The sequence below is a fragment of the Fusarium odoratissimum genome, assembly GCF_000260195.1.
Source record: "Fusarium odoratissimum NRRL 54006 unplaced genomic scaffold supercont1.4, whole genome shotgun sequence".
Taxonomy (NCBI): Eukaryota; Fungi; Ascomycota; class Sordariomycetes; order Hypocreales; family Nectriaceae; genus Fusarium; species Fusarium odoratissimum.
In genome coordinates this window covers 702,653-722,749 of record NW_022158690.1, presented here as the reverse complement: position 1 = coordinate 722,749, position 20,097 = coordinate 702,653, and the positions used below count along the sequence as shown (strand labels likewise).

Here is a 20,097-nt window from a genome sequence, read left to right as displayed (position 1 = left end):
CCTGACGAAATTTTCAAGGAATCAAGGAAATTTGGGCATTGAGTTTGGATAGGCGAGATAGTAAATGAGTAAGATAGAAGCTCAAGGAATTGCAAGCAAGTGATCTGCAACGAGGGCATGTCTCAGAGTGACTGTACAGTATCCAGTATCAAAACGATGGATCATGCAGGGATCAACGCTCTTCAAGGGTAAGGTATCTATTTGTAGGGGTTTAGAGGAGACAGAATTACCATGAATCAAGTGAGAGAAAATGGAGAGCTAAGAATAGGAAGGTACGCGTCGTGAGTTTCCCATCCATACCCCACGGTCGCTTCCACCTTCAACAGCCAAAGAAGATCCGTTCACCATTCTTCTTCCCCTTCCATCGCCACCATGAATGGAGTTTCAGCAAATACATAGATAACTAGAATCTCGACCGTTCGAGACCTTTTACATTTGCCGAGAATCGGAGCATGGCCAATCAGTTGCGACAACGGTACCTGTTCGCGGTAAATCAACTCGACCAGTTCTCTTATCATTCACTAACTCGTCGATTTAATGGTGCAGGATTCGATTGATACCACATATGGCTTGTAGACTTTTATTCGTGAAGGAACATAGCAGGTAATCGACGTTTTCGCATCGATTGTAGAGGGATTTCAAGACATATTTTGCCTACTTACTTGCAATTGCGCAACCTCAACCTCGTCCAACTTGCGATCGCCACCCAAGATCGAGACCACGTTCCTTTACTGGGAACCGAGCTTTTCACCTGGAAACACTTTTCAATCATTTCCCCTTTAAATCAGCACATTTCCTCGAATTCCTTAAAGCTGGTTGGCTTGGTGTAATCCAAGCCAGGGGCTAGGGATAAGGCTCCATGATGGCCTCATGTTCACCTAAGCAGGTCTCAGAACCAGCTCGTGAAAGAGAATCCTTCAAGTTAGTTACTCTCTCTTCATATTCAAATAATCGACTTTCACACGTATGCTTGCTTGATAACTAACAAAGCTAGGTATGGAGCGTCGCTGCTCAACGATATTACAGACTCGCCCACCGAAGGCGCGCCCCCTGGCCAGCCCTCAGCCAACGGAACTGTGCCCAGCGACGAGATGAAACGACAAGAAACTCCGAGAGACACTGTTCTTGCATCTCTTGCGCAACTCGGACTCTGGAAAACAGGCACTGACCGCGCCTTGATATCTCTGTTCGATCGTAATCACCAATATATTGTCGCCGAGACTACACAACGATCATCTCTTGCCAAGAGTCCAATCCGGCCAAAAGATAGAAATGGAGACTTCTGGCTATACCCAGGGACATTTTCACGACGGCTCTCGGTTTGCGGCCGGGCTCTTATGGCGCAAAGTCACGACTCTTCTTCCTCTGATAAGGAACTGCCCCTTACTCTGATACCGGATCTTAAAGCCGATGCTAGACTCTGCAAGATACAGCACCCGCTATCAGAATTTCCTGCTCGGTTTTATGCTGCTGTCCCTGTGCGATCACCTACTGGTGTTGACATTGGTGTTTATTGCGTGATAGACTCCGAGCCGAGAGAAGCCGAGAGCTGGACCACCAATGACACCGAGGTCCTACGAGAAATCTCCTCTAACATCATGGACTACCTTCGATCCAAGAGTGTGGGAGATGCTTATCGAAGAAGTGTCCGTATGACAAGGGGAATTGGTTCGTTTGTTGAGAAGGAGTCGTCCATGGCGAGTTGGAGAGCTCGAACGAATTCTCCGGCCTTCCACGACGATGCGACACGGGAAGGCAATCTAAATTCTGAACAGCAGGCCCTGCAGCAGTTCAGGGACATTAGTCTTCAGAAAACATTGCCGGTTCACGTACCAATGCAGCCCAATACGACAGGAGAAACCACCGCTATCAGCTCTGGGGGTCCCGGGGAGGCGAATATGACCAGCACTTCATCGAAGAGTATGTCTGTTCGAGAATCCGATGCTAATGCCAAGGAGAAGTCAATTGCCAAGATATTCTCTCGGGCAGCCAATCTCATACGAGAAGGAATAGAGATTGAAGGCGTCGTCTTCCTAGATGCGAATTTCGAGACGTCGGCTACCGATTCGATGCTTCATGAGGGCCAGTCTTCGACCGAGTCATCATCGAATAGCGATGAGTCAAGTGATAGGATCGAGCAGGAAAAGTCTTGTTGCGGAATTTTGGGCTTCGCTACTTCAACTTCATCAAGCATCAACTTGGATGTAGGTTCCGATTTTCACACAACCATGCCAATGAAGTTGCTAGCTGCGCTCTTGCGGCGGTATCCTGCTGGCAAAATCTTTAATTTCGACGAGGATGGTAGCCTCTTATCAAGTGGTTCGTCTGAGGCCGACCTTTGTACACCGATGCCGAAGCAAGAATATTTTGGTGAAGGATCAACTGCGGCGCTATCTGGTAAAAGTCAGCGTCCTTGGTCGCGATCTCTAGAAGGACCGTCAGTTTCCAAGATCTTCCCTGGTGCTCGAAGCGTAGCCTTTGTGCCTGTTTGGGATCCTAAAAGAGACCGTTGGTTAGCGGGAGGTTTCGCATATACTCGGACACCCACGAGGACATTTACGATCGAGGGTGAGTTGAGTTACCTGCGAGGGTTTGGCATGCTGGCCATGTCGGAAGCCCAACGACTCGAGGCCTTGCTTGTGAACAAGGCACAATCCGATGTGCTTGGCTCATTATCTCACGAACTGCGGACTCCTCTTCACGGAGTCATGCTCTCAGCCGAGCTGTTGTCCGATACCCAGCTGGATGTTTTCCAGGGAAACCTACTGCGAACCCTTGAGACATGTGGTCGAACACTATCCGAGACCATTGATCATCTCTTATATTTCTCAAAGGTCAATCAAGTTGCAGCTCATCGAAAGAAGGAGCGCCGAGCTCGAAAACGATCTATTGTTTCAGACTCTGCCACCACAGTTCCCGCGAGTGTTTCGACCTCTGAGGTTAGGCTGGACGCTCTAATTGAGGAGGTCATGGACAGTGTTTTCGCCGGTCATGTTTTCAAGGGCAATGAAGCCCAAAAAGCTTGGCAAACCGCTAATCGAAGCAAACGCGTGAATACGGAGGATGAGAATGATCTGACGGGCGGTCAGTCTGAAGACCCCGTCAAGTACGAAGTGCCGCTTGGGCACGACAGTCAGGTGGCCATCTTTCTTGATATTGACCCTTATGTGCCGTATCGCTTCCACGTTGCCGCAGGAGCACTCCGGCGTGTTGTGATGAACCTTTTTGGGAACGCACTCAAATATACACACAAGGGCACAATCACGGTTGCCCTATCTCAAAAACCCTTGTCCTCGAATAACCCAAGTAGTTACAGACGCTTGGTTCGCATTTCGGTCACAGACACTGGCCAAGGAATATCCCCAGACTTTCTTCGCAACGATCTCTTCAAACCATTCTCTCAGGAAAACCATCTTTCACACGGTACCGGATTGGGCCTAAGTCTAGTCAAGAAGATCGTGGCATCCATGGGCGGCAAGATATCGATCGAGAGTGAAGTTAACGTCGGGACCACAGCAACCATAACATTGCCACTATTACGATCGAAAGACTCAGACAGCTCAAATCTGGGGCAAGAGAAGAACGAAGTTGATGAAGAGACCAAGCGCCTAAAAGGACTGCGTCTGAGACTGGTCGGTTTCCCTTCTGAGGGGGAAATTAAGTCGAATACGGGTCGGGGCATTCCCATGTCTGCCATGAAAGTTATGTGCCATCGATGGTTGGAGATGGATGTTATCAACGAAGCTAAATGTCAGGAAGTTGCTCCGGATCTTGTTCTATGCAATGAGATAGCGATCAAAGACCCAGTTCTGAGCAGCGAAGAGCTCGTTAGGTGCCCCGTGGTTGTGGTGTGCGCCAATGCCATTACGGCACATAAGCGATCTTCCGAGAGCAAGGCATCTGAGAATCAGCGAGTTTATGAATTTGTTTCTCAACCGTAAGTGTGTTTCAAGCCTGTAAACCTGTAATATTGCTAACTTGCAGTTTCAGTATTGGCCCACACAAACTTGCTCGAATTCTTCACATAGCATTATGTCGATGGGGGGACTTACAAGCGTTATCGCCGGCTGTGCCGGTAGGTGAAGATGAAGAGCATTTGGATTATGCATCGGATGATGCTAAAAGGTGCTCGACTGGAAGCAATACAGAAGGAGATGCTCCTGATGATAAATCGACACCAGGTCCAGGAGCGGCGTCACTAAAACGCCCTGGACCCCCATCACGAGTTCCGTCAAAACGCCCTCCCCAAGCGACGCAACAACAGGGGCCAACTGCGGCGAGCGAACCCAAGAGTTTCCTCCTTGTCGATGATAACCCCATCAACCTCTCGGTGTTGTGCGCCTATATGAAGAAGCTTAAGACCAAGTATACTACGGCAGCAGACGGACTTGAAGCTGTGGAACGGTTCCAGGAGAACCCAGATGAATTCAGTTGCATCCTGATGGATATCAGTATGCCACGAATGGACGGAATTGAGGCCACAAAACAGATACGTGCTTTCGAGAACAAAGAGGGCCGGGAACCAGTAGTCATTCTTGCTCTAACGGGTTTGGCCTCAGCGAGTGCCCAGCAAGATGCTTATGCAAGTGGTGTTGATGTGTTTCTATCTAAGCCCGTTAAGCTCAAGGAGCTGAGCAGTATATTGAGGGAGAGAAGTTTGGCGTAGATGTCAAGTCGACTATCGAACAAGGGAACAGAAGGTAAGAACTGCACGATGTGAACGAAGCATACGACATAGATAGACGGCCATTATTCGTTGGACGTTTCATCGTGGGATTAGGCGCTGGGGTGCAACCTGTCTGTCAAGGGCGGAATAGAGTAATAGAAGACAAGAAGTCACATGTATATGTTACATCCATCTGAGCGAGTATCCAACTATGAACTCTCTTCATCAATGGTCTGTACGTACTATTGGCAGTGGTGCCAACTCGTACAAGTCATGTTGCACAATGCTGGAAGATCATGCTGTTCGTACATCCAATCAACACTTAAATGTTCAAGCATATGGCATGCACATCAGTTTCGTTGCTACTCAACTATGGCGAAAATGAAAACATTATTCGATTAATGAGCATACACCAAGAGGCAGAAAAATGATAGGTGACTACATGTGTCGGATGTCTCGGAGTACTCTACATGATTATGTGAGGCTCGGGTTTTTGGTGATGGCCGAGCGAATGTGTTTAGGCTTTTTTGTCACCCTTGAAATGGCGTTGGGTCATAAGACTTGTCACTTGGACTCTACCAAGGAGCGTTGTTGGCTCGAATCGCTGGTTTTCAAGATCAACTATTTCACTTTTTATTGATATGGGCGTTCACAGACGTGGAATACTGTCCATACTCGATACCTCAGGGAGCTCATCCGTAGTATCAAACGCTTCTCAGGTGGTAGAGTCACTGCATTATATCCCTGACTTCCGATATATCTGAATTATGTGACAGCATCGACGCTACCCAAGACGGGAATCGGCAATAACAACATGCCTTATAAGAATTTTAGCATTGACTAACTTAGCGCTCGCGGAATCTTAGTTGATTTTGCTAGAACTATGACGTAAAATGTCGGCATTGACTAGACGTGTATGGTTTCAATGCATGTGTTGTAGCCATAGATACAGTGCACTTTGGCTTACTGTAAACTTGGTAATATATAAGCATGCAGCTTTGTTGAGAAAGCCTAGATGGATGGGATCAAATAAGGAAGTGTGCGAGGTCTTACGCGTACGGATGCTAGGCAACTTGCCGTGTAAAGGTGAAGCCACCAATATTAGGCCTGGGCAACAGTTTGAAGAGATCTTGGCATACAAGAGGCCAAGCTATGACCTTGAGACAAATTGATGAACTCATGATAAGATGATCTTGTAGATTATGTATGATTGATTATGCGCAAACTCAAAATAAATAAGCTTCAAATCCTTCAGTTGGTGTGTTATTGTTTATAGCCAATATCATATTGTCTGTGACATCCGGAAGACCCGGAGGTTAAAAGTCGGAGGTCGGAAGCACGAGACGGAACTTCCATCACATGTAGACGGGGTTAAAACGCTACCGTGCTTCCGTGGATGATATAATTTCCTATTGTCCTTGGGATCGGACTTTTGTAGAACCCCAGATCATGATCGGTTGCCGCGGAATAGAGTTCAAGTCAGGGGTTTTGAGACGGTAATGAGAAAGGGAGTTTCTATGGGCAGCTGTCGAATGATGGTGGTTGATGGGCACGGGCGAACAACACCATCATCAGGTCCATGTACGTCAGCCAAATCGTTTACCCTTGGAAGCAGAGTCTGCCCCTGTTTGAGAAGAGTCAAGACAGACAGAAGGTGGAGAGATGCTATAGATTAAGTATCCTCTCTCACGAGAATGATGCCATGTTCACCTCGAGGTGAGATAAGCTCACGGCCTCATCAGTCTGCCTATAGTTATTTTGTCCACGTCTAACATGTCACTTTCTATGACTGGTCCATTTATCATATTCATGGCATGTCAGCAGTGTAAAGTTGGTAGCGGACGATCCATTCTAACAAGACCCTTGTCTAGCTCGGCTCGGGCTCTTCTTCTTTTTCTTTCTGCGTGCACCTGTAGCCCTGTAATTGGTCCACTGGCTCCCCTACAAGCCGGCATCCGGCAACAGGGCGGGGGTTGGAGGCTTGAGCCCAGGGTATTCCCTGTTTGTGGCTTGTCTTAGTGCTCCCGGTCGACTTAGACATGTCGTGTGCCCTCAGACTGTCATTAACTCCGGGTACAGGCAGCGAAAATACTGGCCCAATACCATGAATTACCACCTATGATGGATCACAGATCAGAAACTGCCAAGCTGAGTTGTTCTGAGCTGAGCTTAGCTTAGCTGAGTCTTGTACCTACCTATGTAGCAGTCAATATCAAATACCTACTCCCCGAGCGTTCCGTCCACTCTGTTGCATCAAAACCCGCCTCTTCCCCAACTACAAACGGACTTGTTGTGTTCCCTCTTCTCCCTATTACTCAGACGAATCGCATTGCATTGTATACATTATACCCTTTTGCATTTCTTTCTTCTTGTTTGTGTTGACTTGGCAGTTGGTATCGCTATATCCTGACTTGCACCTTTCTCAGGCTGCCTACCAGTTATATCTAGGACCTCACCAACAGCGACAAGCCTCATACTTCATCGCCACCCTAAACTCAACTCAATACTCGGCCGTCGAAACCTTGTTCGCCATGGGAGTCGGTTCTTTTCTTGAGCCACTCATCGTCGTGACTCTCCTCTTCGGGGGTGCCTACTTCAACAGAAGTAAGGACTACAATTTCTGGACAAATAAGTCAGGAATCGCCAGCATCAAGAGCTATAAGCGCTCTGATGATTTACCGAAGCGAGACTCGACCGATAGTCTTATGAGTGGATGGAGTGGTTCGCGATCACCGAGTCTCGACTCAAGTTCTCAACCGGCTCTACGCCGTCGCAGGCTTCAAGTGCTTGGCTATAAGCGCATCGTTTCTACACCAAACACTCACATATTTGAGGATCGACTTCTGAGCCGTCTTCTCAAGAAGTTGCCATTCTTGGTCGAGTGTTGGTACTGGTTTCTTATCTACTTTGTGTACCAGGTCGGTCGTGCCATCACTGCATTGACTCTCGATGAGGGCACAGTCGATGTCGCCCGTAGACATGCTCTCCAAATCATCCACCTCGAACAACGGCTTCACATCTTCTGGGAGATAGACTTTCAGAAGTGGTTCCTCGCTCGACCTACTCTTCTCCACTGGATCAACCGAATCTATTCATTCATCCATATCCCTGGCACCATTACCTTCCTTGTTGTCCTCTACTACTTCACCACCACCCGACATCGCCGTTATGCCGCTGGCCGTGTGAGATCTGATACGGTGGCTGCTGGTCCTGCTCTCTACGAGGCCCGTCGACGAACCATGGCTATGTGCAACCTCATCGCTTTTGTTGTCTTCACCAGCTGGCCTTGCATGCCTCCCCGTCTTTTGAGTGATCCTGAATACAAGGGTCCTGATGCTGAGGAGGCCAAGAGCTTTGGCTTTGTCGACAGTGTTCACAGCGGTACTGGAGAGAGCAGTGTCTGGACCACTAACCGATTCTGCAACCAATATGGTAAGTGAAAGTCACATATATCTTGACCCCATACAGGGCTAACTAAGATTATAGCTGCAATGCCATCTCTGCATTTTGGTTACTCTCTCCTTGTCGGCCTTACCGTCGCCACTATCCCTATTACCGGCCTACGATCTACCTCCTGGAAGCGAATAATCATCGTTGCTGCGGGCATGTCATACCCAGCCTTGATTCTCACTGCCATTGTCGCCACAGCCAACCACTTCATCCTCGATGCCGTAGCCGGTGCTATGGTTTGCTCTATTGCCTGGAACTGTAACGACTTCCTCCTCAACTTTTGCATCCTTGAGGATTACTTCCTATCCATGCTTCGCCTTCACAAGCCGGTGAACTGGACCGACCCTGAAACAGCTGTCGAGCCTGAGTTCCAGACTGGTCTCCTGAGTGAAGACGCCTAAGACGCGTAAAAGAGCTTTCGAAAACGAGACCCACGAATTTTCTTCCTAAATATCCGACTCCGTTAATCCATCTGATTCAAGAGGGGAGCCTTTGTCTTATTTGCATAAGTCGTTTAAACATTTTCAAAACATTCACAAGGCGTTCCATGTCTGGACAGGAATGTAGTCTGTGGACGTAGTGTTAAGTTTGGCGACGGTGGCATGTTGTTAATTTGAAGGAGTCGGGCCATTGATATTCGGAACAGTGGGGAAATTTAGACGTGCGCAGAAAGGGGTTCAGTATACCACGCCATACGATCGGGTAAATAAGCTGATACCAATAATACCATCAAAACGAATATTATACTCTGTACATTAAGTGAGACTGGCTGCCGACACATTCTAATGTACTTGATATGCCCTGGGTTCAATGCTTATGAGCGTTGACGAAATAGAATGAAAGTTATATGTCCTGGGCTCTTAGACGAATCACAACTGAAACTCGACGTTACCCAGGACTTCTATCCTAGATGACAGAAGGACTTGGGCAAATTTAGTATAGACTTATTAAATTGAGTATAACTTTAGCAAGCCTTCAGACTGGTTGTTTTTGGCACCTTGGTTCACTGTTGGAAACTCTCTTGCACATTGGGGAAAGGTTTAAGTCGCAGAGCTTCTGGTGAGAAATGAGAAGCAAAAACCTGATAAAGTTTGTCCTAAACTTATCATCAGCATGATCCTCGGCAAGGATCATGATAACGAAACTTGCTACGGATTCTCTTATGGTATCTGCATATTGGTGGCCTCTTGTAAGATTGTATGAATAACCTAGTCATTTACGTGGTCAAGGCAGATTTACGTATTTGCAGTACGCGGTCATTGAATTAATTCAAAGCTATTACATGCCTCATGCGCGTGGCGACGCAAGCAGAACTTCATCTCCCACCAATAAACTGCTGTCATGATACTTTTCTGGTAAGCCTTGTGAGCACGGGTACATGTGTCTCTGCTAAAACTGCACCATTTGACAGCAGATACAGCCACGAGTTCAGGTACCCCTGCTAAGATGGGGCAGGGAGCTTCTGTGGCGGGGCACGTCGTCATCTGTGATCCGTTTGGGCAAGAGACAGACAGCTGCCTTTCGCTTGCTTGCGTTTACTCACATGCCACCACCTGAACTATTCTTCATCTTTCTTTTTCATCGTAACCATTTATATACCGTCACTTCATACTCAAAATCTTGTTGTGGCTCCGAATAAAAAAAACAACCCGAGGACAAAGGCTATTCAAGACGAAAATTGAGAGCGACAGCTCTATTACTTCTTCCCATGTCGCAGCAGGATTCTGGGGCAGCTGATGCCCCGCCACAGCAGCCTTCACGACCATCTGCGTCACCATCGAACAGTTTCTATGCGCTGAGCGATGATGAGGAGGGCGAGTACAACACGATTAGAAATGCCGAGACTGGAAGAGGTGTAAAGCTTCTCTTTTCCAAGAGTAAGGTGAGTAACATCCGAGCCTATGTCCTGCGCAAGAGGTTGCGCTACAGAGTGACGGACGACATCTAACAATCGCAGGTTTATGTTCATCCAACACCCTCTGCAAAGGACAATATTCCAGGATATATCGCACTTCTCCAGCAACGAGGTCATCACGAAGAGCGCCCTTCTTCATCTGCTTCCAATGAATCAACGACGATCGCCTCCTCGGATCTACTTCTTGCCTGGATTCCCGAATCTGCCCTTGGAGATTCCGCCAGCATCTACGTCAAGGTTGACCTTTGCGATGGAGACTCACCCCCGAAACAGTCTTACCTTGTTCCTCCCCCGCCGACCGTTACTAGCCATGTTGGATCTGTCGGTGGATATGCGTTTGCGATTCCCGTGAGCGCCGTCTATTCGCTCCTCGTTCGGCCTCCGAGCCTCGGCTGGTGGTATGGATCCGTCATCATCAACTCCCGAGCGGGCGACAGTTTTCCCGCCCTTTTTTTCCACGACAATGAGTGCCAAAGTACGATTCTCCAAAAGAAGAAGATCGCACGTGATACATTTGATCCTTTCGGAGAATCAGGACAGATGTTCTGGGGTGGCGATGAGGTTGTGAAGTGGCTACGTCGCTATGTCAAGATTGAGCGATCTGGCGCTGAACCAAACATTTACTTGATCGAGCCATCAAAGGAGGACAGTGAAGCATTTGGCCACAAACTCACTTCCAGCCCCTCGCAAATTGGTCGTCAGGACAGCAATGTGGGAGCGCAGCGCGGCGCTGCAGGACCGTCAAATCGAGATGCAGAGATGGACCCTTTCGTCAAGTTGATCAAGGAAACTGGATGGAATATTATGGAGAAATTCAGCAAAGTAACCACCTTTACGCGGAGAGCGGCCCAAGATATTGTCGAGAACCCCAACTTACCGCCACAAGTAAGACGACTCTTGAGAAATCCGGAAGTTCAGACGCTTCAAGACGAGTTTGACAGCGCCAGGATCTATCTCGCTCGCTGGGCTATGGGCATCCAGGAACAGAGCGACCGTGATCGGAGACAGAGGATATGGTCTGCTAATGATGTTATGGAGCTTGAGGATACCGATGTTGGCGAATTTGAGCTTCTTGAAGGAGCCAGTAACCTTTCACTTGAGGAACGCCGAAAGACTGTGACAATGAAGGAGTGGAATACCTTCTTTGACCCTCAAACTGGCCGATTATCGGTCACTATCGATGAGGTCAAGGAGCGTGTCTTTCACGGAGGTCTTGATTCTGAGGACGGTGTTCGAAAGGAAGCATGGCTTTTCCTTCTTGGCGTTTATGAATGGTACAGCACTGCCGATGAGAGAAAGGCACAAATCGCCTCACTACGTGACCAGTACTACAAGCTCAAGCTTTCGTGGTGGGAGAGGCTAGAAGGTGATGGAGGTGAGGGCGAGACTGGAGAGTGGTGGCGCGAGCAAAAGGGACGAATCGGTAAGTTGCTCACCACCTCCCAACCTTTCTCCCCCAAGGAGTATACTTATATTTCGTCTATAGAAAAGGATGTCCACCGAACGGACCGCAATGTACCCATTTTCATGGGCGAGGATATCCCCCATCCTGACCCAAGCTCACCCTTTGCCGAAGTTGGCACCAATGTCCACCTTGAGCAGATGAAGGAGATGCTCCTGACCTACAACGAGTACAATAAGGATCTAGGCTATGTTCAGGGTATGTCAGATCTCTTGGCACCAATCTATGCAGTGATTCAGGACGACGCCGTTGCATTCTGGGGTTTCCAGAAGTTCATGGAGCGTATGGAACGCAACTTTCTGCGTGATCAGTCTGGTATGCGCAACCAGCTTCTGACTCTGGACCAACTTGTTCAGTTCATGGACCCAGCACTTTGGAACCATCTACAAAAGGCAGACAGCACCAACTTTTTCTTCTTCTTCCGCATGATACTTGTTTGGTACAAGCGGGAGTTTGCTTGGCTTGACGTTCTTCGATTATGGGAGGGCTTGTGGACTGATTATATGAGCGCGAACTTCCATCTCTTTATCGCGTTGGCAATTCTTGAGAGACACCGGGATGTTATTATGGAGCACTTGCAACATTTCGATGAGGTGCTCAAATATGGTAAGTGATTTTGGTCACCAAGCACACTGATCATATGCTAATAGTACATAGTCAATGAACTCTCCAACACAATCGATCTTGAGGCGACTCTGATCCGGGCAGAAACTCTCTTCAAGAGGTTCCAGCGACTTGTTGATGCTGTCGACAAGAAGCAGAACTTCCCAGCTCCTCGGTTCAACCAGAAGGAACCCTCAAAATCTTCTGAGCAGACCGAATCAGGGCCCTCCAAGGGTGGTAAGGCATCTGGCAAGGGCAAAGCTGCCGAGCCAGCGGCGCCTCCGCCGCAGCCAAAGACGATTACACCTGAGTTGCGCAAACTATTAAGCAAGGAGGTAGAAGTTCTCCCGAGGAAAACGGTTACGCAAAAGGGCGATGGTATGCCAAAAAAATGAGTTTCTGAGAATAAGTAGTTGAGGTTCTGTTGGTTAACGACTGCTGCATGTATTTTTATGCTTTAGGGGGTTTCTTGGTTCCAGTAATTTTTGGCACGGAGTTCATGGCATGACAATAAGTTAGCAATGTTTCGATATATATAAGAAGCCCTTTATTACCATAGGATCTGAATACACAAGATGCATATCATGATTCCTTGGTACAGGGCATAATATCGAGTAAACAAAAGTCCACATTACCAGGTAAAACGCCGCTCTATCCTATCAAGGAACGTAAACGCCAGACATCCAACGTATGCTTCACTTCTTCTTACTAGAACGGGCTTTATCTGTATCCCCTTGGTCCACTGGGCAAGCCTCCTCTCCTCAATCCAGCGTTGCCGCCGCCACTTGCTTGATCATACATTCCGCCTGGCGCAAATCGATCTTCATAACCGCCGCCGCCGCCACCACCATTATTTCCGCCGGGAGGGTTGAAAGGTCCTTGACTTCCAGCCTGAGGACTCGTTGTTCGCGATCCTCCTCCCCAAAGCCTCTGTCGCAATCTATCCTGCGCAGATCCTCCACCTCCACCTCCCGAAGCACCACCAGGTGGCACGCTCGCCGTTTCGGGCCTACCGAATTGACCGCCCGTGTTCTGGTAGCTACCCGCGCGCTGCTGACTTGGCAGTGGTCGCCTATTGATATCGCCGCCGCCGCCGCCAGGTTGCAACGATGCAGGTGTTCGTCCACCTCCAGCCCGAAGACTCTGAGGCGCTTGTTGTTGTGGCTGTTGCGGTCCGTTGTCCCATAGACTACTCAGACCACCGTGTTGCTGTCCTTGAGCGCCGAGGCGTTGGCCGGCTTGTGGTGTCATGACAGGCTGTATGGGTTGTTGGGCTGGGGCCTTGGGATCCGGGGGCAGCCATGAGGGGAATGGGCGCCCCTTTTCTGTATAATAGCCACGGAGAACACGGCAGACGTGAGTATCGTCTTCGGTGTCGCCGTCTTGTTCGCCGGAGAGGAGATTCTGGCGGAGGGAGGAGATTTGAGAAGATGTCTTCTGGACGAGGTTGGAGTACCAGGACGCCATAATGTGTTGTCTTATAGTGTTTCTTTGGTAGCTAATAAGTTTGTAGAGTTTCGCATCGATGGTTGTTCAGGTGGTATGAAGCTGCGCCTGTCTCGCGATGGGCTAGCTTGATGTAGGTTGAGGAAGCGGTATCGAAGCCCAGAGAATTGCTTGAGCTGTAATTGAACGTCTGAGGGGCGAGCGCAATGCTCTGTCGCAGTCGCAGTTGATTAGGTGGTGCAGCCAGCTGCTGTCGTGGTGAGCGAGGGGTATAAGAGAGGTATTATCAGTGTCAAAAAGGTCAGAGATGGCCTATTTGAAGAGCGGAGTAGGAAGATGGAGGTGAAGCAGTGACGTTTATAAAGGGATTCTTGGCCGTGAAAGTGGAAGTGGGCTGGGGGAGTTTCATAGGTGCTTGAACTAAAATGCGCTGTAGATTTGGGCGGGGCAATGCAAGGTAAGCGGGTAGGACTCGGGAGTGGAGCAAGGCCTACATGAAGCTTTTGTCTCAACAGAGCCTCTCATAGATGACAAGACCCATACAGGCATGAGAGGGAAAATAGTTTCAAATCATTTCAAGTACAACAAACTCATATAAAAACATTGGTAGCCTATTTGGTATCTATACCTTGCCAAGAATTAGCTCAGCAAAAATGAAGCATATCGCCGTGTGATATCCTCAGACAGAAGGTACACAGTGATGTATGCTTTTCCACCCTTCGTAAACCCCTTTTTTCCATCTTCCTTAGAAAATGCTAACTCCTCAAACGCCGAAGCTTGATTTTTGAGACCGTCAATTACCATGTGAGATCGTTGGTGAGCATCAGCTTCTCCTTCTCCTCCTGTCTGGGCTTCTTGTTCTTCATCTTGATAGCACGTCCACGCTTTCGCTTGTTGCCAGACTTCTCGGTCTCGGACTCTTCGCTGTCATCATCATCCTCGTCTTCGTCCTCCTCCTCGTTTTCGCTGTCGAGCCAGTCCTCAAGGTCGCCGAGCTCCTCGTCACTCTCCTCAATATCGGAAACATACTCAACCTGATTCTCCAGGTTGTCGTCTTCCTCCTCACTCCAATCAACCTCCTCACCATTCTCGTCAAGGCCCTTGTCCATGTCCTTATCACGTTGACCCTCGCCGTCGCGCTCCATGGCATTGAGAACCTTCTTCCAGATGGACTCGCTGACATTGAGGGGCTGGTCACCGTATGCTCCCTGTCGAAGACGCTCAACAAGCTCACGCTCAATGGTTCGTTCCAGCTTAGCAGCAGCCTCGGCTTTGCGCTCACGAGCCTGCTCACGGTGTCTGATCTTGGGCGCCATCTTAGGTACAAGCTTTTCACCCAAGCGTTCCTCCTCGGCGGCAATACGGCGCATGCGAGTTTGGACCTGTGTCAAGCGGGTGAGACGTTGCTTGCATTTGTGAATTAGGAAATTAGGCCAATATATGAGCTTCTCGTCTATAGTGGACAACGCCTTGGAGTAGTTGTTGGGTAGTTTGTAACGTTGCCACTACCACTATCGTCAGTCTCTGCTCACCTCACGTAACAACATGAATACTTACAAGTTTGCTTGGCAAGTGACTTCTCTCCGGGGTTTTAACTAGCAAAAAGAGCTTGCCAGCGTCTTCCCTGACCGTAGCGTATCGAGAGTTTGCGAGAGGACATGATTGACGGTTACAGAGACCTGTAACATTGTACTCATTACGGCAGAATGTCTGAGCTTTGTTGGTTCTGGATAGAAGTTAGCCTATCATCTTTGTATAAAGCCTTGCCAAGCGACAAAGGCTGAGTAGAGGAAGCAGCAACTGACTTAATCTTAAACGCGCAAAATTGTTGACCGATGATTTGCCACACAATCTCATCAGAGCTCATTTTTGCAGTGTGATGGCTGGTTTGGAAGTTGGCGTTGTGTTTAGTGTTGGTGTTGGCGTTGGTGGTGTGTCTTGTCTAAGTGTCTAACCAGACGGAAGGCGACAATGCTTCAGGGTGTGGGGGTAGGAACACCGTTTAGACAGCGCGATCTATAATCACTGGAAAGAGTAACAGCTGATCCGGGAATTGCTGGCGAGCTTGTTGAGGTCGTGCCGTGTCGGGAGATGAGTGTATAGAGAAAGTCACAGCAAAATGTGGATGTCAGATAGGCCGTCGAGGCGAAATCTCGGGTCGCCGCACAGAGCAAGAGTTATTTCAGCTCTACCGAGAATCTGGCGTCGTCCTGATCCAGGATCTTTTTGTTGATTCTGGACGTGGTGATATGTGGTTTGCGACTGCGATGAGCGAGGTAGAGAGATCTTGGAGTTTTTTGGTTTTTTTTTACTTGACTGCGCTATCAGATAAGAAGGGGACCCACTGGCCCACCGAGACGATTCACTACAGCCACTTACAGCGTTCCATTTTCAATGCCCACTTGGGACCGGGAAATAGTACCTCCGAATGGGTGACATCGCTGCTCTCGGTGAACCTGGAAACGAATACGTACCTGGTTGACGGCTGAGATAGCATCACCTTGGAACTTGGCCTACTGTAGCCGCGTAACACACACAACGTCAACGGATTTTCCTTTCGGCCGCGTCCAACACAACCAGTTGCTTCGCCGCTTACGACTCGATCTTCCCTCTATACCCGATCAAATATCCTTCATCTCCCCACGGGGAACTTACGTCGCCGACATCGCCGCATAGCTCGTCCTCTCCAATTCCATAAACACCATCGCCCAAGATGCCGACCGCCGGCCTCAAGACTATCATCGCCCTCTCCTTCGTCCTCGCCGTCGGATTCCTCCTTGTTATTCTCTCCTGCGCTCTGTGGAAGGTGTATTATCCTCTCCTCGTCGTCGCCACCTATGTCATTGCGCCTATTCCCAACTGGATCTGCGGACACTGCGCCAACCCGGATGACTTCGTTGAGAGCTCTGGCGCTGCGGTTCTAGACTTGGGACGCTTCTTTACAGGTTTCTTTGTTGTTATGGGAATTGGTAGGTCCTGCTCAGCCGGCGCAACGCTGCTGATGCCAATGGAATGATCATCGTGCTGGAACTCACGTAGCTGACTGTTACATAGCTCTCCCTGTCGTCCTTGCTCACTCTGGTCTCATCGAGGTGCAAGCCATGGTCATGTCCATAATCGGCGGTCTATTGATCTACGGAACCATTGTCAGCTTCGGCATGTTTTTCCACGAGGAACAAGATTTCTGAATGCGCGCGCAATACGGTGTCGCATAAACCAGAAACACGCGGAGTTACTGAAACAAAGACGGATACAGAATGTTTCGTTTCAGGAAGAGGAGGATAATCGCTAGTATAAAGCCTGTATAACGCGTGTATGATCACAGAAGACAAAGGAGTCGCATGGGCATTCAGCGGGGTCTTAACGTCAGTCTCGGCTATTCGCAAGGAATACTTGGGCTTCAGGACGGCAAAGGAAGGTTATAGTCGGTCGTCAAAGGTGTCCTTGTTTATGAGGAATATATCGTATCATCTTCTGCTATGTTCCGGATGTTTTGCCCTATCCCATCCGTCTATGTTGTTGAATTCCAAACCAAAAACTCCGACTATGTGTACGTTGAGGTATCATGTCCAAAGTCAAATACTGTGCCTGTCCATCCATCTGATCCAATCTGGCCTCTTCATTGAGATCCAAGCTATGCCGCGTCTCTAAACACACCCATAGGACCGGCAAGTTTGGTAAACATCTCGTCCCTTTCACCTTCAGGGGTACTCAGGATTGTTACCGCACCTCCAGCTCCAATTCTCCAAACTTCTCTGGGCTCTGTCTCGCCCTCTTCCGCTGGTGCCACCTCATCGTCCCATCGAAACATGGTTCGGATAGTGACACTCCAGTCTCCTGCACCTGCGACATCCATATATCCCACAACACCAGAGTAGAGACTTCGCTCATGCTGGCCCTCAATGATTTGTAGAAGCTCACAGCTGCGCTTTTTCGGCGCCCCTGTCATACTTCCAGGAGGTAAAGCCGCAGCAAGGGCATCCAGACCGGTATAAGGGCAGTGGGAGTCAAAGCTGCTTCGGCGAGCGCCATGAGGCTTGTTTCCATTGCGGCCTGGTAGTTGCCCATTGACCACAGTGATCATCTGGAAGACCGTGGCATATTCCTCCACCTTCATGAGGTCAGGAACTGTAACATGGCCAACGCCACAGACACCGTGCAAATCATGTCGAACCAGATCGACAATCATGAGGTTCTCAGCCACTTCCTTGGGCACGTGAAGGATCTTCTCGGCTTGTGCGAGGGTTGACACAGCTTCTGACTTGCGAACTGTTCCCTTCATGGGTCTCATTGAGCATAGTCCGTTGGTGTCGTATCGGAGGAAACGCTCAGGAGAACAACTTAGCATTGTGGCGCCACCTAGACGAATGAAAGATCCAAAAGGAGCTGGCTGTCGCTTCCTCAACGTCTGATATATGGTCCAAGGGCTTCTCTCGTTGTTTCTTGAACGAGGCCTTGCCATGGTCGTTTGCGATGTGAGACAAAGTTCGTAAGACTCACCCGCTGCAATGAAATCCTGGCAAACACGAACTTGCTCTTCATACCTGTCCGGCTGTGGTGTTGTGATATTGATTTCCTTGTTCTGGGCACGGTTTTCAATGACATGCCCATTGGCTCCGTTGCTCATCTTGATCGCATTCCAACAGTCGGACTGTTGAATTCTTTCCGTCATCCTATCAAGCCATGAATCGTTTGATCCTCGAGCCTTCAGGTTTTGAACATATGCAACGCCAGCTCTGTGATCTAGAACAATGCTCTTCGTTACCCAAGCTAGACAAATGTCTGGTCTCTTGTGGCCCCTATCTTCCGGGACCATCTTCTTCTCAAGGCCGTGTAGTCCCATCTCATAGGTGATGAAACCCATGAAACCGCCCTTGAAAGCTGAATTTGAACAGTCATATCCAGGAGGATGGCTTCGCGTCTCCCAGAAGTCTGAGATGACCTCCCATACATTAATTGTGCTGTTTTCGAGGCTTATCATCTCGGTTTTGTCCTTTCCGTCTGTACTCGGGTGTCGTACTGTAACATAGTCGTCGCATACGTTGTACTCGAACCGCAGTGCATCGTCAACTTCGAGAGCCACGATGCTGTTCAATGCCAGCGCATCTCCGTTCTTAGAACTCGACGAGTCAAGGATAACGGTCTCTCCCTTTTCCAGCCCCAGCATCTCCACGAGTTCCGGCACGCCAGCTCCCTGAGGCAGGGTAATTGTGCGATATGTGTATTCTGATCCCCTCGCAAAGTCTCTCAACGAAATTTCCGATGAGTTTGAAGTCGACCACCAATTACCCAAGTGTACCTTATGCGCAGCTGCAGACTCCAGATGATTCGGCGGCGAAAGTGTCTGAATCTCTAGTAAAGGTCCCTGCACTCGCCGTCCGCGGTACTTGTTCCATTGCAGCGCAGCTTGGAACCAGTTAATGAGTACTCCCTGCGCATTCTTCTCCGTGCAGACAGACTCGGGGTGGTATTGAAGGCCCCAGAATGGCTTCTTGTTGTGTCTCACTCCTTGGAGGATCTGTTCCCTTCGTCCATCCTCTCTAAACTCTGTTGCCCACGCCAATGGTGAAAACTCCGAAGTCGACCTCCACCGGTTTTCTTCTGCCCAGTCATCGCTGTATTGACCAATATCAACACAAAGACTGTGGTATAGAGTAGCCTTGAAGGGGGGTACTCCGCAGAATATGTCTTCTCCGCGATGCTCAATTTCCCTTACTATTCCATGAAGACCCCTCTTGAGTCTTCTCACTGACCCGCCGTGCGCAGCGAGCAAACTCTGAAATCCAAGACAAATACCCAAAACTGGTAGCTGAAGATGTTCAGGGAGATCCCAAAGAAGACTGAATGCCCCAACGTCTTCTGAATTAAGCGGTGATCCGGGGCCGGGGCCGCAAACTACGGCGTCGAATTGAGCAAGATTATTGATAAACTCTTGCTCGGTCCATTTTGTAGGTGCATCATCGTCGCTGGCTCTGTCAACCACAGAGAGGTCGATTCTTATGACGAAGATATCAGCGCCGACAATAGTTCGGAGAAGGGAGACGATATTGTTGGTAAAAGAATCATAGGCATCAATAAAAAGAATCCGCTTCGGCGCTCCAACCGAGGGCTCTGGGCCTGTAGTCATAGTCCAGAATTATCTCAAAAGTATTAGGAGGGTCTGATTGAGGGAGAATGGTCCAGATTGAAGCCTGGGTCAGTAGATGAGAACAAATTCCGATAAGCTTCGTCTTCGGCGTCCGATATAAAAATCCAAAATCTTTGCCGCTACAAGCCGGAGCTGACTCGGGATATGAGCCGTTGAGTTAAGTTATAAAGCCACACTGCACGGCACATGCGGACGTTGATTATCAGGTGATCGGACAATCCAGAGAGTAAAGAGTACATCAAAGTTTAACTCGTTGATGTGAAATTTGGGGCATTTTCTCGTTATTCAATGTCTCTCGATACAAGACTAAAAAGTACTAAAAAGTGGCGACAATGAATCGGATGCATGGAAGGATACTTACTTCTAGAACGTCAAGTTATGGCGCTACTGTAGGGTACTCCGTACTC

The 20,097-nt window shown here is 48.9% G+C and overlaps 7 protein-coding genes across 8 annotated transcripts; 4 read left to right on the top strand and 3 right to left on the bottom strand.

Annotated features, from left to right (window-relative positions):
• Positions 1-323: 323 nt before the first annotated feature.
• Positions 324-5,087, top strand: FOIG_03389 (uncharacterized protein). Its single transcript, XM_031201233.1, has 4 exons — positions 324-488; positions 547-921; positions 995-3,937; positions 3,991-5,087. Exons 2-4 carry the CDS (start codon positions 860-862, stop codon positions 4,664-4,666), a joined length of 3,681 nt encoding a protein of 1,226 aa, XP_031068757.1. The 5' UTR covers positions 324-488; positions 547-859; the 3' UTR covers positions 4,667-5,087.
• A 1,576-nt stretch (positions 5,088-6,663) lies between these two features.
• Positions 6,664-9,088, top strand: FOIG_03388 (uncharacterized protein). Its single transcript, XM_031201232.1, has 2 exons — positions 6,664-8,098; positions 8,153-9,088. Exons 1-2 carry the CDS (start codon positions 7,198-7,200, stop codon positions 8,515-8,517), a joined length of 1,266 nt encoding a protein of 421 aa, XP_031068756.1. The 5' UTR covers positions 6,664-7,197; the 3' UTR covers positions 8,518-9,088.
• Positions 9,089-9,648: 560 nt separating this feature from the next.
• On the top strand, positions 9,649-13,942 carry FOIG_03387 (uncharacterized protein). Of its 2 annotated transcripts, XM_031201231.1 has the most exons (4): positions 9,649-9,998; positions 10,074-11,454; positions 11,518-12,099; positions 12,151-13,942. In XM_031201231.1, the coding sequence occupies exons 1-4, from the start codon at positions 9,825-9,827 to the stop codon at positions 12,489-12,491; spliced, it is 2,478 nt and encodes an 825-aa protein (XP_031068755.1). In that variant the 5' UTR covers positions 9,649-9,824; the 3' UTR covers positions 12,492-13,942. The 2 variants fall into 2 exon arrangements, with proteins under 2 accessions (XP_031068755.1, XP_031068754.1); XM_031201230.1 differs by having other exon boundaries at positions 10,074-12,099.
• FOIG_03386 (uncharacterized protein) lies at positions 12,587-13,942 on the bottom strand. The gene has a single exon (XM_031201229.1). The coding sequence runs from the start codon at positions 13,561-13,563 to the stop codon at positions 12,817-12,819; it is 747 nt and encodes a 248-aa protein (XP_031068753.1). The 5' UTR covers positions 13,564-13,942; the 3' UTR covers positions 12,587-12,816.
• A 151-nt stretch (positions 13,943-14,093) lies between these two features.
• Positions 14,094-15,849, bottom strand: FOIG_03385 (uncharacterized protein). The gene is made up of 3 exons (XM_031201228.1): positions 15,348-15,849; positions 15,100-15,268; positions 14,094-15,047 (listed from the first exon to the last, which is right to left on the bottom strand). The coding sequence occupies exons 1-3, from the start codon at positions 15,407-15,409 to the stop codon at positions 14,340-14,342; spliced, it is 939 nt and encodes a 312-aa protein (XP_031068752.1). The 5' UTR covers positions 15,410-15,849; the 3' UTR covers positions 14,094-14,339.
• Positions 15,437-19,977, top strand: FOIG_03383 (uncharacterized protein). Its single transcript, XM_031201226.1, has 2 exons — positions 15,437-16,511; positions 16,597-19,977. The coding sequence occupies exons 1-2, from the start codon at positions 16,256-16,258 to the stop codon at positions 16,728-16,730; spliced, it is 390 nt and encodes a 129-aa protein (XP_031068750.1). The 5' UTR covers positions 15,437-16,255; the 3' UTR covers positions 16,731-19,977.
• FOIG_03384 (aminodeoxychorismate synthase) lies at positions 16,842-19,928 on the bottom strand. The gene has a single exon (XM_031201227.1). It carries the CDS (start codon positions 19,667-19,669, stop codon positions 17,177-17,179), a length of 2,493 nt encoding a protein of 830 aa, XP_031068751.1. The 5' UTR covers positions 19,670-19,928; the 3' UTR covers positions 16,842-17,176.
• Positions 19,978-20,097: the final 120 nt, after the last annotated feature.